The following is a 19,198-nucleotide window of genomic DNA, read 5'->3' on the forward strand; positions in this document are numbered from 1 at the left end:
CAAACGATAGCTGGACGAAGAAGAGGAAGCCCTGCCATCCTTGTCTCGACCCCATACGATTACCCAAACGACTCGTAACGTCAGTGGATCACCACCCGCATCACCTCAACCACATCCTTGAACTTCTTTTTTATCCCCAGACACGAGCTATATCTCACCCCTCAGAATCTAGATTGCACTCTGGCCTAGACCCCTATTCTACTGTATGTTTAGAAGGAGCCTAGCGTATGTCTTTAGTCTAAGCGAGGAGCCTCAACCCAACATTGTTTGAATGTCATTGAAGACACATCTCAGAATTGTCATTGAAGTTCAAGCTTAAGCTGAAAGGTCCAAGATCAACCGAAAAGGGGTCCGTCAGAGTGTCTCAGCTCTCAAGCATCACCTCCAGCCACGTACAATCTTCCCTCCCATGGCCTCAACCTTCTCATCCCCCCTTCTCCCTCTTCTTCGTTTCCATAGTTCCCAACCATAAACTTCAACCCTTTCTCATGCTCCGGCAACACCAACTCCTGCTCCTCACTGCTAAAGTTCAGAGCAACCACAACGCGTTTACCTCCGAATCTCTTGACAAACACAAACGTCTTCTCATTGTCGATATCATACGCTTCGAACGTGCCATGCACGAGCACCTCGCTATGTTCCTTGCGGAAACGGATCATGTCTCTCCAAAAGTTGAGCGTCGAGTTCGGATCATCAAGTTGCTTGGCCACGTTGATCTCGGGATACAGGTCGTGGACATGCGCCCAGGCACCTTCCTGCCTTTCGGTGAACCCAGCATACGGACTGTCATCCCACTGCATAGGTATCCGGGCGTTATCCCTGCTCAGAGTCTGGAGGCTGCGCATCACGTACGCCATCTCCTCGGGATCGTTGTTGGTCTTGGCAGCCATGAGCTTGTAGAAGTTGACGGACTCAATGTCCTTGTAGTAGTCTATCGGCCAGTCCTTGGGCACGTTGATCATGCCGATCTCTTGGCCTTGATAGACGAAGAGCGTTCCGGTTAAGGAGCACATCATCAGCGAGAGCATCTTGCCTGAGAGGACGCGGTACTCGGGGGCGTCGGAGGCGAAGCGTGAAATGGAACGGCCTTGGTCGTGGTTTTCGCAGAAGGATGTCGTCCATCCGTCAGTGCCCTCGATGAAGCGTTGCCACTTGTCGACGATCTTCTTCAGCACTGGCAGCTTCCACTCCTCAAAGTGGTACTTGTGCGTGCCACCTTGGCCGATGTCCACGATGTCGAACTGGAACACCATGCTAAGCTGCTTATCCTTGCGTCCAACATAGTTGAGCACCCTCTTCGGGTCAGGAGTGTGCGGTAACTCGCCGACGGTCATAGCGTCGTAGCGGTTGAGCACCTTCTCATTCATCTCGCGCAGGAACTCGTGCATGCGTGGCCCGTTGGCGTAATAGCACCATGCTGGTTGTTCGTAGAAGCGAGAGTCGACGATGGGAGCGTCAAGGAAGTCGGTGGACTTCGAGTACCTAGAAGAGATAAACATTAGTATCTGGTTCTGATTACGAGGAGAAGGTACAGAGAATGCTGACATATTCACACAGTCAACCCGGAAGCCGTCCACGCCCTTATCCAACCAGAAGCACATGGCGCTGTCGTAGATGGCTTTGCGGCACTCTTCGTTTTCCCAGTTGAGGTCCGGCATTTCCTTGGCGAACAGATGAAGGTAATACTCGTTGGTATGCTCGTCATACTCCCACGCAGTGCCCGAGAAGTAACTCCGCCAGTTCGTTGGTGGAAGCCGTGTTCCGTCTTCGGCGTAACGAGGAGGTTTCCAGATGTACCAGTCACGCTTCGGATTATTCTTGGAGGATCGCGACTCCTTGAACCAAGCATGCTGATCAGAAGTGTGGTTGACAACCAGGTCTAAAACCAGTCTCATTCCTCTGAATATGCGTCAGTATAGGTCTGGTCATGACATGGCGATATATGAGGTTTACCTCTTGTGGCAAGCTTCAATGAGGTCCTCCATGTCCTTGACTGTGCCGTACGGAGGGTAGACCTCCTCATAGTTTGAGACGTCGTAGCCCATGTCAATCTACACATATCAGACGTTAACACCACGAGCGTACATGAGGAAGAGATTCATTACCTGTGGACTGTTAAACCTGTTTCAAAGCACGTTAGCTTTCGTTTTCCACGGTCAGCTTCGAACTATAGGATAACCAGGCCATACATTGGAGAAACCCAAACGATATCGACTCCCAGATCTCGGATGTAGTCCAACTTGCTGATGATGCCCGGTATATCCCCTAATCCGTCTCCGTTTGAGTCCTTGAAAGACGCCGGGTAGATTTGATAGACCACTCCATCTTTCCACCAGACTCTGTCCAAATTGTCGGCCATGGTGATGATTGTTTGACGTGATTCCTCCGGAGAAGACTAGACTCGGACTTGACAAAGCGGCCAGTAATCGCTCTGAAGATAACTGTTGGGTTGTGTCTGCTGTTTGGAAAGCCGACACAAGTGAGTTGTAGAGACATTTATCTCTTACTTGTAAGAGCCGGAGTCCACATTAGGCATCACTCACCATCGACGTCAACGGTCCACCAACCTGAAGCTAAGCTGCCGATCATCGTATTTCAGATACGATAAACCAAGGAAGGCACGACTGGTCAATGCAAGTCTTCGGAACGCCTGCCGATTCGCCGTTGTAGAAAACGAAGCAAAAGTCAGCCATGGTTCATCGTGATTTGTTGATATTCCTGGTAGACAGATGTGGTTGCTCAAAACAGAAACGTCTGAACAACCAACACCTCAATGAACACGGTAAAGTCTTGACTGAAATGCCATCGTCAGGGCGGCCTCTTATAGCCTTGCTGTCATCATAATGCCGGTAGAAGCCGATGACATCCGAAGAAAAAAAAAAGAAGAAAAAAAGAAAACCCGACTTGAATCTACCAACTCGGCATGTTTATACTGTGACATATCGCATCCGACCATCAAGGAATACCGTAGAAACTTGTGAAACTCAGAATGGCACTGCAGGGTTAAAGATGTCCGGCAGTCATACTATTGCCTACTGATGACTGCAAAGCGACCGACATAAATCCCGGCAACTGTTTAAGCCTGCGTCTGAGCCATTCTGAGTTTCACGAGTTTCTACAATAAGTGTCCTCGGAGGTCGAGGCCGGACAACAAGCGTATCAACTTGCTGTTGTCTAGCCGAGCCATTGTTGAGTCCGGCGCTCGACTTGCATGGCGTCTATGCACTGCTTTCTGAGGGTTCCTTTTTTATGTCCGGTTTTGTCGAAGTGCCGTGAAGACTTGGGAAACTTGGACTAGTCCCTCAATCTTTCAGACTGAATGTTGCTTCATTACCTCCAGCTCACACCCACAGTTAGCAAATACGTAGCATAAAACAAATATCGTGATTTCCTGACGAGTAGCCACACTGAGGAGCCCGATGCGGACATGATGTTCCAAGTTCTCAGACCGGTGCTGCATAAAGGGTGCTCACGCACCAGTCTGCAAGGAGCTGGAAGGTTCCCCCGGGCCCAAAAACTGCAAGAGGGATACTGTCTTTTTCGGCGACGGTAATGGCGATGGTGCTGCTGTTAGTTTTTTGTGGTGATGATGGTTGACTGCTACTTCAATCATGATCATCGGATGCGGGAGCCTGGAGGAAGCTTGAATCACTGCACACACCGGAGTTCCTTCCTATCCGCCACCGGTTTATGTGGGAAAGGCCGCATCCTGGATCAGTCATGTGAAGGATCATTATGTGGGATAGAGTTCAATACCTACCTCTGCCTAGTATCGCTCTTTGCAACTCCGTCGAGCAAACCCACCGAGACGGGTCGCCAGAGAGTTGCTCTTTCCCCCATCGTGCCCTTCTTTCAGTCCCCGGTGATCCTTCACTCCTTCCTTTCTCAAATTCTGCGTGCTTCTTTCCCCCAAGCACGCGGTGCCGCAATGCAGGAACATTGCAGTTCCGCCACAAATCCTCAACTCCGAAGAGGACATCTGCTACCACTTGACCACAAATGCAGCTTCCCCTCTCTCGTTGCCGGCATGACCGGACTGTGGAATAAAGCAGTACTGCATGCTTCGACAACTTCCCTCTCGCAGTTGGCCACTTGATTATTTTTCCCACAGCTCCATCATTTCCTTTCTTCAGTTAAAACCCAACCCGCACACCCAGATCTTGAGACTTTCTCTTCTTCCATCACACACTCTCTCCATCCAACTCCCATTATCATCCAAGTTCGCCATCAGTCGTTCTGAACGAAGCATCGATACACTTTATCATCAAACACAACTACCACACTACACTCTCCTGGACCAGAAACACCTTCTTGTGTCTCTGGCATCGCCAACAGTGTCACCACCACGCAAGCTCGATACGTTTCGTCGTGCCATCAATTTTCGTCACCTCAGAACCACACTTGACGCATCCCTACCATGTCCAACAACGACGACCTTGCCCCTCGAGGGCCCCACGCATCCGGCGATGAGGAGAAAGCAACATCAACGCACCGTCCTTCCACCGAAGCACGCGATAATGCCACATCCCACGACACCCAGTTCTTCGGTGCGGGCGAATATGACCAACACCTAGCCCATCTCGCGGAGAAGAAGGAGCGAGAAATGACTTTCAAGGACGCAGTCGTTGGAGATTTTCGCCTGATTATGTACTCGCTGGGTTTCTCCGGGACTATCATCATGGAGGGCTATGGCTTGGCACTTCTCACCTATCTCTTCAGCGTCGGGCCTTTCAATGCCAAATACGGTATCTATGACACCAAGACCAGCAAATATGAGGTATGTTGCACTGCTCGGTCTGATAGTGGCTGGAATCGTGCTGTCCAGGATAAAAGACAATGCTAACACATATATCTCATCAGCTTGAGTACACGTGGAAGGCTGCTTTGCCCTTGTTGGCCCAACTCGGCTCGATCCTCGGCGTCGGCCTCACGGCCCCCGTTGTGAACTTCATTGGGTACAAGCGCACTGTTCTTCTGATGCTCGCCCTCTGCGCGGCATTTGCCTTCGTACCCTTCTTCGCGCCAAACGTCTACATCTTGTCGGCCGGCTTTCTGCTCCAGGGCATCCCGTGGGGCGTATTTCAAGTCGTTAGTCCCGCCTACTCCTCCGAAGTTGCTTCACTGCAGATGCGGCCCATTTTGACCACCTGGAACAACCTCTGCTGGATCATCGGTCAACTCTTGGCCTCTGCCGTCGCCTTTGGATTTCACAAGCTTGGAAGTGCGTGGGCCTACAGGGTGCCCTTCGGCCTTAACTGGGCCTTTATCGTCTTCCTTTTCTGTGCCATTGCCGCTGCCCCCGAGTCCCCCTACTGGTATCTCAAGAAACACAGGGTAGCGGAGGCCCGCCTGGCCGCCAAGAAGCTCGTTCGCAAGGGATCCGAGGAGCGCACCGAGGAGAAGCTCGCTCTGATGCAGCACGCCATCTGCCACGAAATGAAGCACGTTGTCGACAACCAAACCAGATGGCAAAAAATCAGCGCCATGTTCAGAGGCGTTGACAGAAGACGTACCGAGATTGCCTGCGCTACATGGATCATCCAGGCCCTTTGCGGTTCGAGCCTCATCGGTTGGGCTCCCAAGCTATTCGAGTCTGCTGGTATGGAACGCAGCAAGGCATTGGGCATGAACATTGCCTTGCCCTGTGCCGGAATTGTGGGCACAGTCGCTTCTTGGTGGCTGATGCAAAAGATGGGACGTCGACAGATCTTCTTCTGGGGCCTAATCAGCATGGCCGTCGTGCTTACTGGGTGCGGTCTCGCCACGCTGGCTGTAAATTCGGCGGCCGGGTTCGCTTCCGGAGCGGTCCTCGTTTTGTATACTGCCATCTATGACCTGACCATCGGCCCGATTTGCTACTCGATCGTGGCCGAGATTCCTTCGGTTCGCCTACGCACACAGACCATTTCTTTCGCACGCGGCCTTTACCTGGCGGCCAATCTCTTCAACCTCTTTCTTACCCCCAAGATGCTCGGAATGGACTCGGAGAGCTGGCGCTGGGGTGCCAAGACGGGTTTCCTTTACGCAGGCTGCTGTGGTATCGGAACTCTGTACACGTTTATCCGCATCCCAGAGACCAAGGACATCTCTGTCCGTGGACTCAGCATTCTCTTCCATGAAAAAGTGAAGGCGAGGAAGTTCAGCGCCCAGAAGGCTGCGGAGCTGGAGAAATTGCAGGGGGCTGCAGCTTCTAAGACTAGCAGCAGTGATAACACCGTCTCAGTCCTTGATGAGGTTGTAGAGCCTAAGATTGCTTCTCCTGCTAGGGTTGCGTCTCCTAAGAACAACAACTAAGGAGGAAGATGTTATGAACTAGATTAGTCTTGGCGTCGGATCAGGGCCGAGGAATGGAACTTCTGGGTCAAAATATGACGGAGGACGGAGCCAAGGGTTTTGAGAACATGTGGTGTTGTCGTTCCTTCTACACCCCGGCGCTCAAAGGTTAGCACTGGATGACAGCAACGCCGGTGACGCGGGATTCAGGAAAACAGTATTTACCTACTCTATAGGGTTAAGTTGTAGTTTTTCTTTAGTATTATTTGATTAGGAACAAATCCACGTTACACAATGATGCCTTGCCCGGTGATTCCATGGATTCTGTTTGATGTGGTTGATGTTAGGAGAAGCCCCGATCAGTTTGGCCACATGAAAGGTCAAGATAAAAGTAACCCGCTCCTTGGAATGGTGAAAATGAGTCGTTGCTGACGGTGTCATGCAGGAAATTTCAGCAGTAAGAGCACCGAGAAGCAAGATAGCCTTTCACCTATCCCCCCTCCGCTCCCTCTCCCTCTCCCTCTCCCGTTCCCTCTCCTGCTTATAACTGCTCTCCCCATGGCGATACTCCATCCTCTGCTTCTTCTTGCTCTCTTCCCTCCTATAATCCTCCAGCCTAACAGGCCTCGAATCCCTCCCCCTCGAATCCCCTCCGCCCCGTCCACTAATCTTCTGGTTCCAAGCATCCAGCTCCTCTGCCCCTTTCGGGTCCTTGGCTCCCAAACCCGCCAAATTCGCGTGCTTGTGTGCGACTTCCTTCACCTTCCCCCGCATCTTGCCGTCCCAACCGAATTGTTTGAGTAAAGTGGCGCCGAAGTCGTCGATGGGTACGGCGCGGTAGTCTGAGTGGTCGGGGGAGCGGTCGCGGGAGGAGGGTGAGCGTTTGCGCTTGGATGTGGTGGAGGGACCCTTATTATCGAGAGAGAGGAGGGAGGAGAGGGCTTGTTCTTCTAGTGTTTGGGGCTTCTTTTCTTGGTTTGGGGAGGGGGAACGGGATTGGTGTCGTCGGGGTTTGGAGGGGGAAGTGTTGCTGGTGGTGGTGGTGGGTTTGGAGGAGGAGGATTTTGGGTTGATTGTTAGACCCCATTTGGGAGGAGCGGTTTCTGGTTCTTGGAGGTCTTTGGGGTCTTTGGGTTTGCGGTCGCGGGATCTTGAGCGTCGCCGGGAGCGGGAATCATCATCTCTTGATGGCCTGTCGGATCTGTGTCTGGAGTCTCTGTCTTGGGACCTGTCTCTCCTGCGATCGCGGTCCCTGTCTCTGTCCGTATCCCTATCTCTGTTACGGTCTCTGCGATCTGAGCGATCCCGGTTTTTGGAGGAGTAGGAATGACGGTCGTTGTCATCGCCATAGGTTGAGATTTCGGTAATTGCTTGGACGCGACCGCTGCGTTGTCCGCCGGTTTCGTCATCGTCGTCTTCGGATTCGGAGGAGTAATGGTTTGAAGAAGCGCCGGCGCGGTGTCGCCTGGTGTGGGTTGGTCGACTGGGTTTCTTGGTTTTGAAGCTGGAGGAGGAAGATGATGTCCCTAGGGCGATGGTCACCCGGGGTTTGGAGTCTTGGTCGGTCATTGTGATTGTTTTTTAGCCTGTCCTGAAAGATTGATGTCAAGTCAAACCGACTTCTTTGGTCATTGGAGTTGAATCAATGCGATCTGGTTGACGCGCTGGAGGCGATAAGGCGTTCTGGTAGTTGCTTATCGATTAGAGGACGGCTTAGATGGTGCACAGACCATCACTTTGCACGTCCGTGAAATCAGGCAGGCAAGTCTCCTGACACAAGTCTGGTACAAGCGGACGAGGTAGCCCGCGTCAACAACACCGACGAGAACATGTCCTGAACCTGCACCCTCTTTCCACAACAGTATAAAACGGCAACCTGTCTGCTCAACCTTTTTTTCTTCCAATTTCGATATGGACTCTACGGCGGGTTGCGATTCCAGCAACAAGGGTGCCTTCTCTTGATACCCCAGGTTGTTCCTGCTCTCAAGAGACCTCTTTTTTGCCCTTTTTGTCCTCTTTCGCATGCAACGAACCACAGCAACTCGATTTGCATATTCTCTTCGTCATCATGCCGCCCTCATCTGGATGCTACCGACCGGAATCGAACCCCAAGCCAAAGAGAGTAGTTGGTTGTTGCCTATACAACCATCATCCAGCACTTTCCTTCACTCTCACTTCACTTACTCCAAGTACCTCTGCGGTTGCCCCTTTTGCTCATGGGATGGTTTGCTTCCGTCTCTCCCAGGTTCCCTCACAACGAGTGTTGTTTGTTTCTCGATCCCAGATCTGCCCCCTTCCCAAGAAAGCACCGGCAGTGGGGATGCATGTGTCAAGGTCAAGAGGAGGAAGTGACGAGAAGGTCTTACCATTCGATACTACTACAGAACCGAACGATGGGGTTTGTTTGAGGGGAATCAAAGCCTCTGGAGTAATGAGGAGGAAACCCCGCATCCGGGCAACGAACCATTCAACTGCAGTGGCATTTGATATTCAATCCTGCCTTTGCTCTTTCTCTCCATTCTTCATATGCCACCCGGAGTTGGGGAACGGTCCCGTCCGGTAGCAGGTACCTCCTGGGCGTGTTCAAACACTCCCGTCGTTCCTGGGCCACATTTTACAGAACCTCTGTGCGCTGAAAGCTTCGCCCCCAGCGCCGTTTCCCATCCAACACAGGTACAAGAGTACTGCATCTTGAAGCACCTTTTCGCAGCAGGAACGCCCCGGCATATTCACTCGGGTTTTGTTGTTCTTTTTCCTGCTGTTTGCCGCCCGATAGGCCCTTAACATTTTTAAGCTTATCTACCCTGCTTCCCCTCCATCAAAAGAGTTCCCTCCCTACCAGTGCTAAACGTCTTGGCCAATTACCTGGCATCAACCCCCTCCAAAAGCGCGATCAAGCCAAAAAAGAGAATTTATCACCTTCATTCGCGTCGCTAAATCAATCCACGCAGCGATCAAAGTCGCAACGCCATCGTAATCTATCCATCGTCGCCTCGTTTTCCATCTGCTACGGCCCCATAGCACCTAGGTGAACATCCGTTTAATTGATAAACGGATGTCGCGGCCGCCGATGACATGACTGAGGTCGGACCCGCCGACCGCCGGAAGCTGCTGCATTCAAAGCGGGCGGAAGCAAAGTAAGATGTATCCCAATCGATGGAGCGAATCTTTCCGATCATTTTGGTGTACGGGACTTGGTGTTGACTCGACGCAGTTCAATTGTGACGTCGCGCAAACGGAAGCTCAGAGAGTTGTATGCTGTAGCGACCGACGAAGATGGCTTCCCCAATTACGACCTGAACGACCTTGATACGCGTCCTGCCTCCCCTGGCGAGGCAAAGTTCCTCTTCGACTGTGAGATTCTGCAGTACGTTCTACCGTCCCCTTCTCCGGTCTTTGCACCGCGTTCCGTCCGGTACTTAGCTAACCTTGGGCTCCAGAGGCCGACGACTGGCGGAGCGACTACTGCCCGTATTCCAACGGCCTCGCTTCGACACCTTACAACATGTTGCAACCACCGATGATCCGTCCCTAGGACATGGCGCTCATGTCGCCCAACAAGTTCAACCTTCGCCGTTGATCCATCCAAACCATACCATTCCCAAGAATGTACAGCACAACGGCTTGCCTTCGCCAGCACCGCCAACGCCGAGCATCCGTCATGAACCCGAACGGCCCGTATCATACAACCAAGCACCTAATGGGGTTGCCGGACCGCAGGAGGCCTTGAAGGCGTTTGCCCCTCGACAGGAGATTCAGAAGCCGGCGCCGCTTCAAGGGAGTTCAGTTAAGACAGTTGATGGTCCCAGCGGAGAGTCGAAACTGCCGGCGAGGGAGACGCCTGTGCTCCTTGCGCCCGCGGCACCGCATGGAAATGGGCGATGGAACGGCATCATCAACAATGCACCTCAAGGGCACGTATTGCCGGCTCCGCAGTCGGTTGCACCCCCAGCGACAGCTCCTACATCAACTACGAAGACGGCGAATGTGGGTGAAATTAGGCCAGGACCCAAGGACGTCACGGTGTCTATGGGAGGTGCAGAAGATAAGGCTCGGCCTAAACCTACCATCACCTCTGTCAACCAGCTATTGTCGAACGGCGACTCGTTTCGTTACCCCGATACCCTCTCGTCACCCAGTTCAACCGTTCAGTCCGCTCTAACCCCTGCCGGTAATGAAGCGTCTACAAGCACTAGCCCCGATAATGAGGCATCGCAGTCTTTCGAAAAGCCAGTCTCCAGGCCCGAGCAGGAACCCAGGAGGGTTGCCACCGACAACAAGGGCGTGGGCCAGTTTACAGGACCATCTGTTGCCGCTCCAGAATTGCGCCCACAGCCTCAACAACCTGGTGTGTATGGCAATGGGGTCCCAGGGGTTCCCAGCTCGTCAGGCCCTTCCGTCAGGCCAGCACTTAGCGGAGCAGAGGCACAGCTCCTTCAAGAATCAGCTGCAGCGCGGACGAGCCAAGCCATCGGAAAGGCGGGTGTTGCGGTACCCAAAGAGGCGTATTTTACTGGGTTATTGCAGACGCAATACCCGTCAGCTGTGAATGGTGAGGTCCGGAATTTGATGAATGGAGGTATCCCAGGGAAGCACGTTGCTTCGCAAGCAAGCGTAAGCACAGGTGTTACAGCGGCCAAGGCCGCTTTGCCTGAGGTTGCAAAGCAAAGTCCTCTTCCTCAAGGCCCCGAAAATCGTAACAATCGGGCGGATGTTGGTCTTACTCCGATGGACTTGGACAGGGTTCCAGCTACCCAGGCACCGAAACCAATCCCGAGTGTGCACGCAGTACAAGAGAAAACCCCTGTTCAAGAGTCTGCTCGCCAGCCTCAACCCCCTTCAACCGTTCCGTCAACCACGCCACCATCTGCGCAGCCTGCAGTATCTCTTGAGAAAACTGTTCCCGGAATTCAAATCAGCGCACCACCAGAGACCGAGACTGAGACCCAGGCCAGGACGTCCCGATCATCTCACCATGACACGGAATCTGCTGTTGCGGATGAAGAAGGTGATATGCCTCCGGGCTTGCTAACTCATCGGCTCAAGTCTCTCTCCACTAGGCTCCGTGAAAGGCGGAGGAAAAGTGTGCCTACGGTGGTCTTTGGAAAGCAGTACAGGAAACCTCGTTTTAGTGACGATACTGCACTGGTTGTCAACAAACCAAAGCCCCCTGGTCACATTCCTTCTGAAGACTACTTCGTGACGCTTTTTATTGAGAGTTTTGCCCGAACTTCATCTTGGATGAAACCGCTCGAGAAGCTATTGCACTCCGCCCACAAAACTGTGTCCACCTCTGATCAAACGTTGTCAATACTCGATCACCAAGCCTGCAAGATATTGCGCAGAGTCTATCATCTCCAACAGCACGACAAATGGTCTCTTAGACAACCTGTCCGTTGCCTGGAACCGGCAAGGCCTGCATCGCATCAGGACCTATTGATAAAGGAGATGAAATGGATGCGGACAGATTTTCGGGAGGAGCGCAAGTGGAAGCGGGCAGTTGCTCGAAACTTTGCGTATGCCTGTTCGGAATGGTATTATTCCAGTCCTGCTGATCGAAAACTCCTACAGGTGGACGCCAAGATACCTCCCGTCCGGGCGGCCGACAATGCTGATACCAGCATGGCAGATGCCCCGGAAACTGGCGAGTCTTCGGTTCCGGAGCTGGACCACTCGGATTCGCCCGTGGGTAACGATGAAGAAGTCCCGGAGTTGCCAATCACCACTATTGCACCAGCAACTATCTTTGCCTTGCAGGATGACGAGGTGGTCTTTGAGCTACAGCCTTCACGGACGGCGGATCTTCTGCTTGAAAATCTGCCAATGTATGGTTCACCGCTCAAGGTTCCCAAGTTCGACTGGATAATTCCAGACTACGATCCCGATGCCAAGTGGAAGAGGCCAGCCGTGCCTCTCAGCAAGTATGTTGAGGGCGAGATGGTTTTGGACGTAAAGCCACAGCCTCAGAAACGGTCTCGATTTCAGTTCCAGGGTGAAGACGAGGAGGAGGAGGAGGAATATGTCTTTGGCGCTCAGCCAGACAAGGGCGCGAAACTACCGCCCGCGAGTACCGATGTTGCCTTGTTTGCTCCGGAAATGAAGTTGACCAGAGATCGTCTACATGCTGGCCATCAATTTCGCCCACCTTCAGAACACCCAATGCCTGTCCAGAGCTTTTTCGAAAGCCGGATTGCTTCACAATGGACATTGGCAGAGGATGATCAGCTCAGGGCATTGGTACGTGAGTATTCGTACAACTGGTCTCTTATTTCCTCGATGATCTCCAGCAGGTCATCGTTCCCATCAGCTGTGGAGCGGCGTACCCCTTGGGAATGCTTTGAGCGATGGGTGAACCTCGAGGGCCTGCCTAGTGATTTTGCAAAGACGCCCTACTTCAAGGCTTATCAGGCCAGGATCGATGCTGCCGGGCGGACCATTCTACAGCACAATCAGAACGCGGCACAGGGGCAGCAGCAGGTTGGACCTAACGGTGCGGTGACCCCTATTCCACGGAAGAGGCCCACCAACACCATGCGTGTTGAGAGACGTAGGAACCAAAAACATCTGGCACTGTTTGACGCTATGCGAAAGTTGGCGAAGAAACGAGAGGCGGCGGCACAGAAACAGCAGGCTCAGGCCAGCATGACAGCCATGCGCAAGACAAATGAACAGCAGAGACAGCAACCCCAGCAGCAACTTCACCTCCAGGCGAAGACTCCTCAGGAGTACAGTCTCATGAGAGCTGCTCGTGACCAGCAAATTGCAGAGAAGATGGCTCATCTAGCGGCGCGGCAGCACGAGATAATACAGAAACGGGTAAGTAGCGGAGTAGGATCCATCTCTTCTAGTTATATCAGATACTAACAAAACATTACAATAGCTCCTCACGCAAAGACAAGCCCAAATGGCTGCCACACCTGGGGTCGCTCAGGTGCCTCAGACAGCAGCACAACTTGCCGCCGCCAATTCACTCAACAACGCCGCAGCCAGACTGAATATTCCAGCTCAGATGGCCGTAACGGCCCAGAAGCTCGCTCCCGGACGCGTCCCGATGCAGGCTCCAGCCGGGATTCCTACTGTTCCCGCTCAACTCGCCGCCAGTGGCCTTGTACCACCTCTTCCCGTCGCCGCTATCCCTCAAGCTCAGCTCCAGGCCATGCAAGCACAGCACAGGCTGCCAATGGTAAATCCTACGCCAGATATCAACCTTGTGATGCAGGCCCGAAGGATCCAAGATCAGCAGAGAGCTGTTGCGGTGCAATTGCAGCAACAACAACACCAACAACATCAGCATCAGCAACACCCACAGCAGCCACAGCAGCAGCATCAGGTTCAACAACAAGTGGTCTCACAACAACAACTCCAGCCGCAGCAACAGCAACAACAGCAGCAGCCGCAACAGCAACAACAACTACAGCAGCAGCCGCAGCAGCCGCAACATCAACAGGCCCAAACACCTCAACCAGCACAGCAGCAGCCACAACAGCCTCAAGTGGCCCAGCAGCCGCCGCCAGTGCCGCAAGTTCAAATCAACGGTGTTCAAGGCTCGCCAACACCAATGCGGCCGGTGGTGAATAGCCTGAACAATGGCGTCTACATGTCCAGCGTCAGTGCGCAGGCGATGATGGCTTCGTTTAATGCGGCAAATAGCGTTGCTGGGATGGTGACGTCTCCAGGTGCTGGGTTGAGTATGCCGATGCTACCGGCTGGGTCGCCGCGTGGTCCTCAGATTCCCGCTCAGCAATTACCCTATACTCATATCCACACTAGGCTTAAGGAGTTTGAGACCCATTTCAGGAATAAGAATCCCGGGGCCACCCAGGACCAGATCAGGCAAATGGCTACGGAGCATTTGGGTCGATTGATAGTTCAAACCCAACAACATGCCATGAATGCCGCGGCAGGTGGAGTTGGACACGGTCTAGGTGCCGTGGCCACTACGACGAGTCCTCACCAATATGCGCAGCTCCTACGGGCCCAACAACAGGCTCAAGCACAACAGGTTGCACAAGCACAACAGCAAGCTCAGCAAGCTCAGCAAGCCGCTCAAGCCGCGGCAGCAGCTCAAGCTCAGCTTACCCCGGCCCAGGTAGCCCAGGCACAAGCGGCGGCTGCTCAGAAACAAAAACAAGCGGCAGCGGCAGCAGCCCAAGCCCAAGTTCTTGCCCAGGCTCAGATGCAGACTCAAGCTCAAGCGCACCAACCTCAGCAACCTCAAGCCCAGCCTCATGTTCAAGCACAAGCAATGGCAGCGGCTCAGCTTCAAGCTCAGGTTCAGCTCCAGGCACAGGCGGCGGCCCAGAAGCAAGCAGCTCACGCCCATCCTCAGGCTCAGTCGCAGGGACAAGGTCAACATCCTCAGCAAACCCAGCGAGCTCATCAAGTCCAGCAAGTACAAGGGCAGCAGGCACATCAGCTGCCGCAGGGTCCGCAGTCACAGCAGGTCCAGCAGCAGGTCCAGCAATCTCCGCAGGCACGGCAGCAGTCTCAACAGCCTCAGATGGTACGACAGCCGGTGCAGCAAGCCCAGCAAGCCCAGCAACCTCAGCAAGTTCAACAACCTCAACAGTCCCAAAAGACCCAGCAAATGCAACCCCAGCAGCAGGTACAAACGCCTCATCAACAGGCTCAGAAAGCTCAGCAATCCCAGCAGGCGCAGCAAGCGCAACAGCAACAACAGCAGCAGCAGCAGCAGCAGGGGCAAGCTCAAAGCCAAGGCCAAGTTCAAGGCCAGGGTCAGGGTCAAGCTCAGGGGCAAGGCCAAACTCGGGGTCAGGCTGGGGTTCAAATCCAAGGTCAAGTCCAGGGTCAAGCTTCGGGTCAAGTTCAACCTCAGCACACCCAGCAAGCTCATCACGCTCAGCAAGCTCAGACCCAACAAGCTCAACATGCTCGAAATGCCCAGCAAGCCCACCACACCCAACAAGTTCAACAGGCACAACATGCCCAGCAACCTCAAGGGCAGCAGGGACAGAGACACGGACAAGTCCATGGGCACGGGCAACAACTGCACCAGCACCAGCAGCATCAACCACAGCAGGCACAGCAGACACAGCAGCAACAACCTCAACAGCAGCAGCGTCAACAAGTTCATCCTGTACCACAGCTGCCGCAGGCGCAGCAGGCTCAACAAGCACAACCGCTACAGCAAGCTCAACAGCATCAACAGCCTCAACAACCTCAACAGCCTAAACAGCCTCACCAGGCTCACCAGGCTCAAGCTCATCAGGCTCAAGCTAACCAGCCTCAAGCTCACCAGCCTCAAGCTCACCAGCCTCAAGCTCACCAGCCTCAAGCTCACCAGCCTCAAGCTCACCAGCCTCAAGCCCAGCAGCCTCAGCAAGCTCAAGCTCAGCAAGCTCAACAGCCTCAACAGCCTCAACAGCCTCAACAGGTTCAACAGCCGCAACAGGCTCAGCAGGCTCAGCAGACTCAGCAGGCTCAGCAGACTCAGCAGGCTCAGCAGACTCAGCAGGCTCAGCAGGTTCAAGGTCAACAGGCTCGGGCTCAACAGGCCCAGGTTCAGCAGGCTCAAGCTCAGGCTCAGGCTCAGGCTCAGCAGGTTCAGGCCCAACAAGCTCAGGCTCAGCAGGTTCAGGCCCAACAAGCTCAGGCTCAGCAAGCTCAGGCTCAGCAAGCTCAGGCTCAGCAAGCTCAGGCTCAGCAAGCTCAGGCTCAGCAAGCTCAGGCTCAGGCTCAGGCTCAAAGTCAAATGCAATCGCAAGCTCAACCACAACAGCAACCGCGACCTCAGTCTCAACCACAGGCGCAACAGCCGCAACAGGCTAGTCAGCAAGTTCAGCATGGTGTAGTTGGACAGACAAGCCAGCAGAACCAACAAGGTCAGCAGGCCCAGCAATCACATCAAGTTCAACAAGCTCAGCAACCTGTAGCTGCTCCCCAACCCGCTCCCCAGACTAGTCAAAATCCTCAGGCTGCTCAGCAGGCGGGAATGGCGCAACAACAACAAGGACAGGGTAGCGGTAGCGCTACGCCTGCTCCACCAAAATAATAGGATGAGGGCCACCAAAGTGCATGTTTCTTGCCGACAGTAGGAGACAAAAAAGGGGCAATAGCCATAATATGCTTTGACTGCCGATATCATGGGTTACAGCAGACGATGGTCCCGGGGATAAGAGTCAAGCATGGAGGGGGAGGAGATTAGAGGTTTTGTTAAGCGCAAGGCACATGTAGATTTAAGGGCTACTCGAATGTTGTACGTATATGGAAGGTTTGTCGTTAAGCGATTGCACATGGTTAAGGCGTTCTAACGAAGTGACGAACGCGTTAAATATAGATACTAGTACATATACCCTCGGCTTATGTGACTGTGACTCGAGATGCCACGATATGCCTTGAGGCACCTAGACGTAGGTTCTACTTGTAGAGAACGGGCAGGCATGCCAAGACATGTTGTCCAGACAGTACGTATGTGCACTGATAAGATAAGACTTTTCGAGCAGAGCCCCACTTAAAAAAGTTGCGAAGGAAAAACAAGTGGAATCGAATGGCAATCGTTCAGCACTGCACCGGACCCTGAAGACTGTCTCTGCCTGCCTTGATCATCCACTTTTTCAACATCTTTCTGCCTTCCTCATTGCAATCTAACCACCACAACAGTATCCAAAATGGCCAGCAAGAGAAAGAGAGATAATGCGCCCGAGAGCGAACCTGTCGAGAAAACAGAACAGCAGTCAACAAAGAAAGTCAAGGCCCCAGCACCAACCAAGGCTGCGCGTGCCAGCTCTAACTCCAGCACTTCTGCGACTCCATTCAAAGTGGACAGCACCTCCCCGATAACAATCCAAGTCGTCGCCGGCTCCTACGACCGCGTCCTTCACGGTATCACCGCCACCGTTACCCCCACGACCACTACTACGACCGCTACTACCCCCTCCAAGAACAACAAGAAGGCCGCCGCCGCCGAAACCACAACCTCGTACAAAGTCTCCTTCGCCGACACCTTCCTCTTCAACGCCCACTCCTCCGCCATCCGATGCCTCGCCCTCTCCCCTCCCTCGGCGCCCACGCCCGGCCAAAAGGGTGGGCAGAAGGTCCTCCTCGCCACGGGCGCCACCGACGAGCGCATCAACATCTACAACATCTCTGCGCACCCGCCCTCAGCCAAGGCCGCTGACGACCAGAAACTTCTCAACAGCATCACCCCTCGTCCCGTGCTCGAGAACCCCAAGAACCGCGAGCTCGGCACGCTCCTGCACCACTCGTCCAACATCACACGCCTCGTCTTCCCGAACCGCTCCAAGCTGCTTTCGGCCTCCGAAGACTCCACCGTCGCCGTCACCCGCGTCCGCGACTGGGCTTTGCTGCACACCTTCAAGTGTCCCATTCCCAAGGCGCAGGGTAGGCCGTCGGGCGACACGGCTGCGCTCGGAGCGGTCCCCGCGGGCGTTAATGATTTTGCGGTGCACCCGAGTAACAAGATCATGATTAGCGTTAGCAAGGGCGAGAGGAGCATGCGCCTGTGGAACTTGGAGACGGGCAAGAAGAGTCGCGTGCTCAATTTCCCCAAGGACGTGCTGATGGAGATTGGCGAGGGGAAACATAGCACGGGCGAGGCGAGAAGGATTGTGTGGGGCGAGGACGAGTTTGCGGTTACTTTTGATCGGGACGTGCTGGTGTTTGGCATGGATTGTCGCCCGAGGTGCCGGGTTATGAGGGAGGATGTGGTGGGGACGAAGATGACGAAGGTGCATGAGATTAAGTATGTTAGCCTGGGCAAGGAGGAGGGACAAGAGGAGGAGAAGAATGTCCTGGCGGTGGCGACGGAGGATGGAAGGATATTGTTCTTTGATACGGCTGAGTCTGAGTTGCTTGAGCCGCCTGCTCCCAAGGAGGACGCTCCCGAAAAGGAGCAGCAGCACAAGAAGCTCTTCGAGCCCAAGACCCCCAACGCCAAGCTTATCGCTCAGCTCGGCGGCAAGACGGCCGGCGTGTCGGGCAGAATCAAGGACTTTACTGTTCTCCCTGTCGAGGACGAGGAGAGCGGTAAGAGGTCGTGGTTCGTTGCCAGCGCGAGCAGTGATGGCCGCGTAAGGATGTGGCGTCTTGAGAGCGATGATCTTCGTGTTAAGGACGAGAGCGTCAAGCCCGGCAGACAGGTCGGCGAGCTGTTGGGCACGTACGAGACGGAGAACAGAATCACTTGCTTGGGCGCGTTTGTCATGATACCCCGGCCGGAGGGATCGGTGGAGAGCGAGTATGAGTTTGATAGTGAGGAGAGCGAGGATGATGATGAGTCGGATGATGAGTAAGGGGTGGAGAGAAATTGGGTTGTTTGTGTTGGTTTAGCATAATTGATGTATAAAGAAAGGATTTGTTTTGATCATGCTGGTTGTTGTTGATGTCCTCTCACGGGGCTGGGATAATGCATTGAAGATGTGTGATTGATGCTATGTTGGTAATTGAGATGTTCATTGTGTTGTTCTACGGACTTCAATCTTAAAGATGAAGAGATAGTCCGATCCTTCGTGTGAAACAAGAAGCATACAAAATTTTGGGCGGAAGAAAAATCCGCCGCTTACTCAGTTTGTTTATTCCAACTTCATCCCCCTGGCTCAAGCCCTTCTTGGTCCTCCCAAAATTCACTTTTTTTTTTGCCGACTTGGACTTCATCCATCATATGAAGGAAGCTCCTTCATCATATTCATAATTCTACTCTACTCTCTTGGGGCCTGAAAATGTGTTGTTCAGTTTCTCTGTTTGATGATGTATCTCAATCACAAGACAGCCACCAACTTTCACCATTCCTACATAAGATCAAGATCCAGGTAAACCAATCATCAAAAGGCAAGATGGCCGAGCGGTCTAAGGCGCCACGTTAAGGTTAACCCTTAATCCGAGTTAAATCTCAGTTCCGTGGTCCGAAAGGGCGTGGGTTCGAATCCCACTCTTGTCAAAACATCAT

At 53.5% G+C, this 19,198-nt stretch overlaps 5 protein-coding genes and 1 non-coding gene across 6 annotated transcripts; 4 read left to right on the forward strand and 2 right to left on the reverse strand.

Annotated features, from left to right (window-relative positions):
* Positions 1 to 297: 297 nt before the first annotated feature.
* Positions 298 to 2,778, reverse strand: B0H65DRAFT_248385 (alpha-glucosidase). The gene is made up of 5 exons (XM_062822429.1): positions 2,190 to 2,778; positions 2,106 to 2,121; positions 1,954 to 2,051; positions 1,546 to 1,899; positions 298 to 1,482 (listed from the first exon to the last, which is right to left on the reverse strand). The coding sequence occupies exons 1-5, from the start codon at positions 2,357 to 2,359 to the stop codon at positions 372 to 374; spliced, it is 1,749 nt and encodes a 582-aa protein (XP_062679012.1). The 5' UTR covers positions 2,360 to 2,778; the 3' UTR covers positions 298 to 371.
* Positions 2,779 to 4,065: 1,287 nt separating this feature from the next.
* Positions 4,066 to 6,294, forward strand: B0H65DRAFT_528181 (uncharacterized protein; the record flags this gene model as incomplete). The annotated part of the gene is made up of 2 exons (XM_062828889.1): positions 4,066 to 4,777; positions 4,861 to 6,294. The coding sequence occupies exons 1-2, from the start codon at positions 4,418 to 4,420 to the stop codon at positions 6,292 to 6,294; spliced, it is 1,794 nt and encodes a 597-aa protein (XP_062679013.1). The 5' UTR covers positions 4,066 to 4,417.
* Positions 6,295 to 6,759: 465 nt separating this feature from the next.
* B0H65DRAFT_528186 (Pre-mRNA-splicing factor spp-2) lies at positions 6,760 to 7,990 on the reverse strand (the record flags this gene model as incomplete). The annotated part of the gene is made up of 1 exon (XM_062828890.1): positions 6,760 to 7,990. Exon 1 carries the CDS (start codon positions 7,840 to 7,842, stop codon positions 6,760 to 6,762), a length of 1,083 nt encoding a protein of 360 aa, XP_062679014.1. The 5' UTR covers positions 7,843 to 7,990.
* Positions 7,991 to 9,348: 1,358 nt separating this feature from the next.
* On the forward strand, positions 9,349 to 16,285 carry B0H65DRAFT_430525 (uncharacterized protein; the record flags this gene model as incomplete). Its single annotated transcript, XM_062824886.1, has 8 exons — positions 9,349 to 9,410; positions 9,488 to 9,640; positions 9,714 to 13,089; positions 13,154 to 13,204; positions 13,646 to 14,878; positions 14,910 to 15,793; positions 15,932 to 16,061; positions 16,094 to 16,285. The coding sequence occupies 8 exons, from the start codon at positions 9,349 to 9,351 to the stop codon at positions 16,283 to 16,285; spliced, it is 6,081 nt and encodes a 2,026-aa protein (XP_062679015.1).
* A 298-nt stretch (positions 16,286 to 16,583) lies between these two features.
* On the forward strand, positions 16,584 to 18,750 carry B0H65DRAFT_471190 (WD40-repeat-containing domain protein). The gene has a single exon (XM_062827082.1). It carries the CDS (start codon positions 16,902 to 16,904, stop codon positions 18,543 to 18,545), a length of 1,644 nt encoding a protein of 547 aa, XP_062679016.1. The 5' UTR covers positions 16,584 to 16,901; the 3' UTR covers positions 18,546 to 18,750.
* A 329-nt stretch (positions 18,751 to 19,079) lies between these two features.
* On the forward strand, positions 19,080 to 19,189 carry B0H65DRAFT_t342. The gene has a single exon. It is a non-coding gene; the product is annotated as a tRNA-Leu (tRNA).
* The last annotated feature ends 9 nt before the right edge of the window (positions 19,190 to 19,198 follow it).

The sequence above is a fragment of the Neurospora tetraspora genome (genome assembly GCF_033439725.1).
Source record: "Neurospora tetraspora strain CBS 560.94 chromosome Unknown B0H65scaffold_6, whole genome shotgun sequence".
NCBI classification, from domain to species: Eukaryota; Fungi; Ascomycota; class Sordariomycetes; order Sordariales; family Sordariaceae; genus Neurospora; species Neurospora tetraspora.

Coding starts and splice junctions, on each gene's coding strand:
- B0H65DRAFT_248385 (XM_062822429.1), bottom strand. CDS start 2,359: ATGGCCGACAATTTGGACAGAGTCTGGTGGAAAGATGGAGTGGTCTAT. Junction 1,900..1,953: donor ATTGAAGCTTGCCACAAGAG/GTAAACCTCATA, acceptor ACGCATATTCAG/AGGAATGAGACTGGTTTTAG. Junction 1,483..1,545: donor CGGGTTGACTGTGTGAATAT/GTCAGCATTCTC, acceptor TATCTCTTCTAG/GTACTCGAAGTCCACCGACT.
- B0H65DRAFT_471190 (XM_062827082.1), top strand. CDS start 16,902: ATGGCCAGCAAGAGAAAGAGAGATAATGCGCCCGAGAGCGAACCTGTC.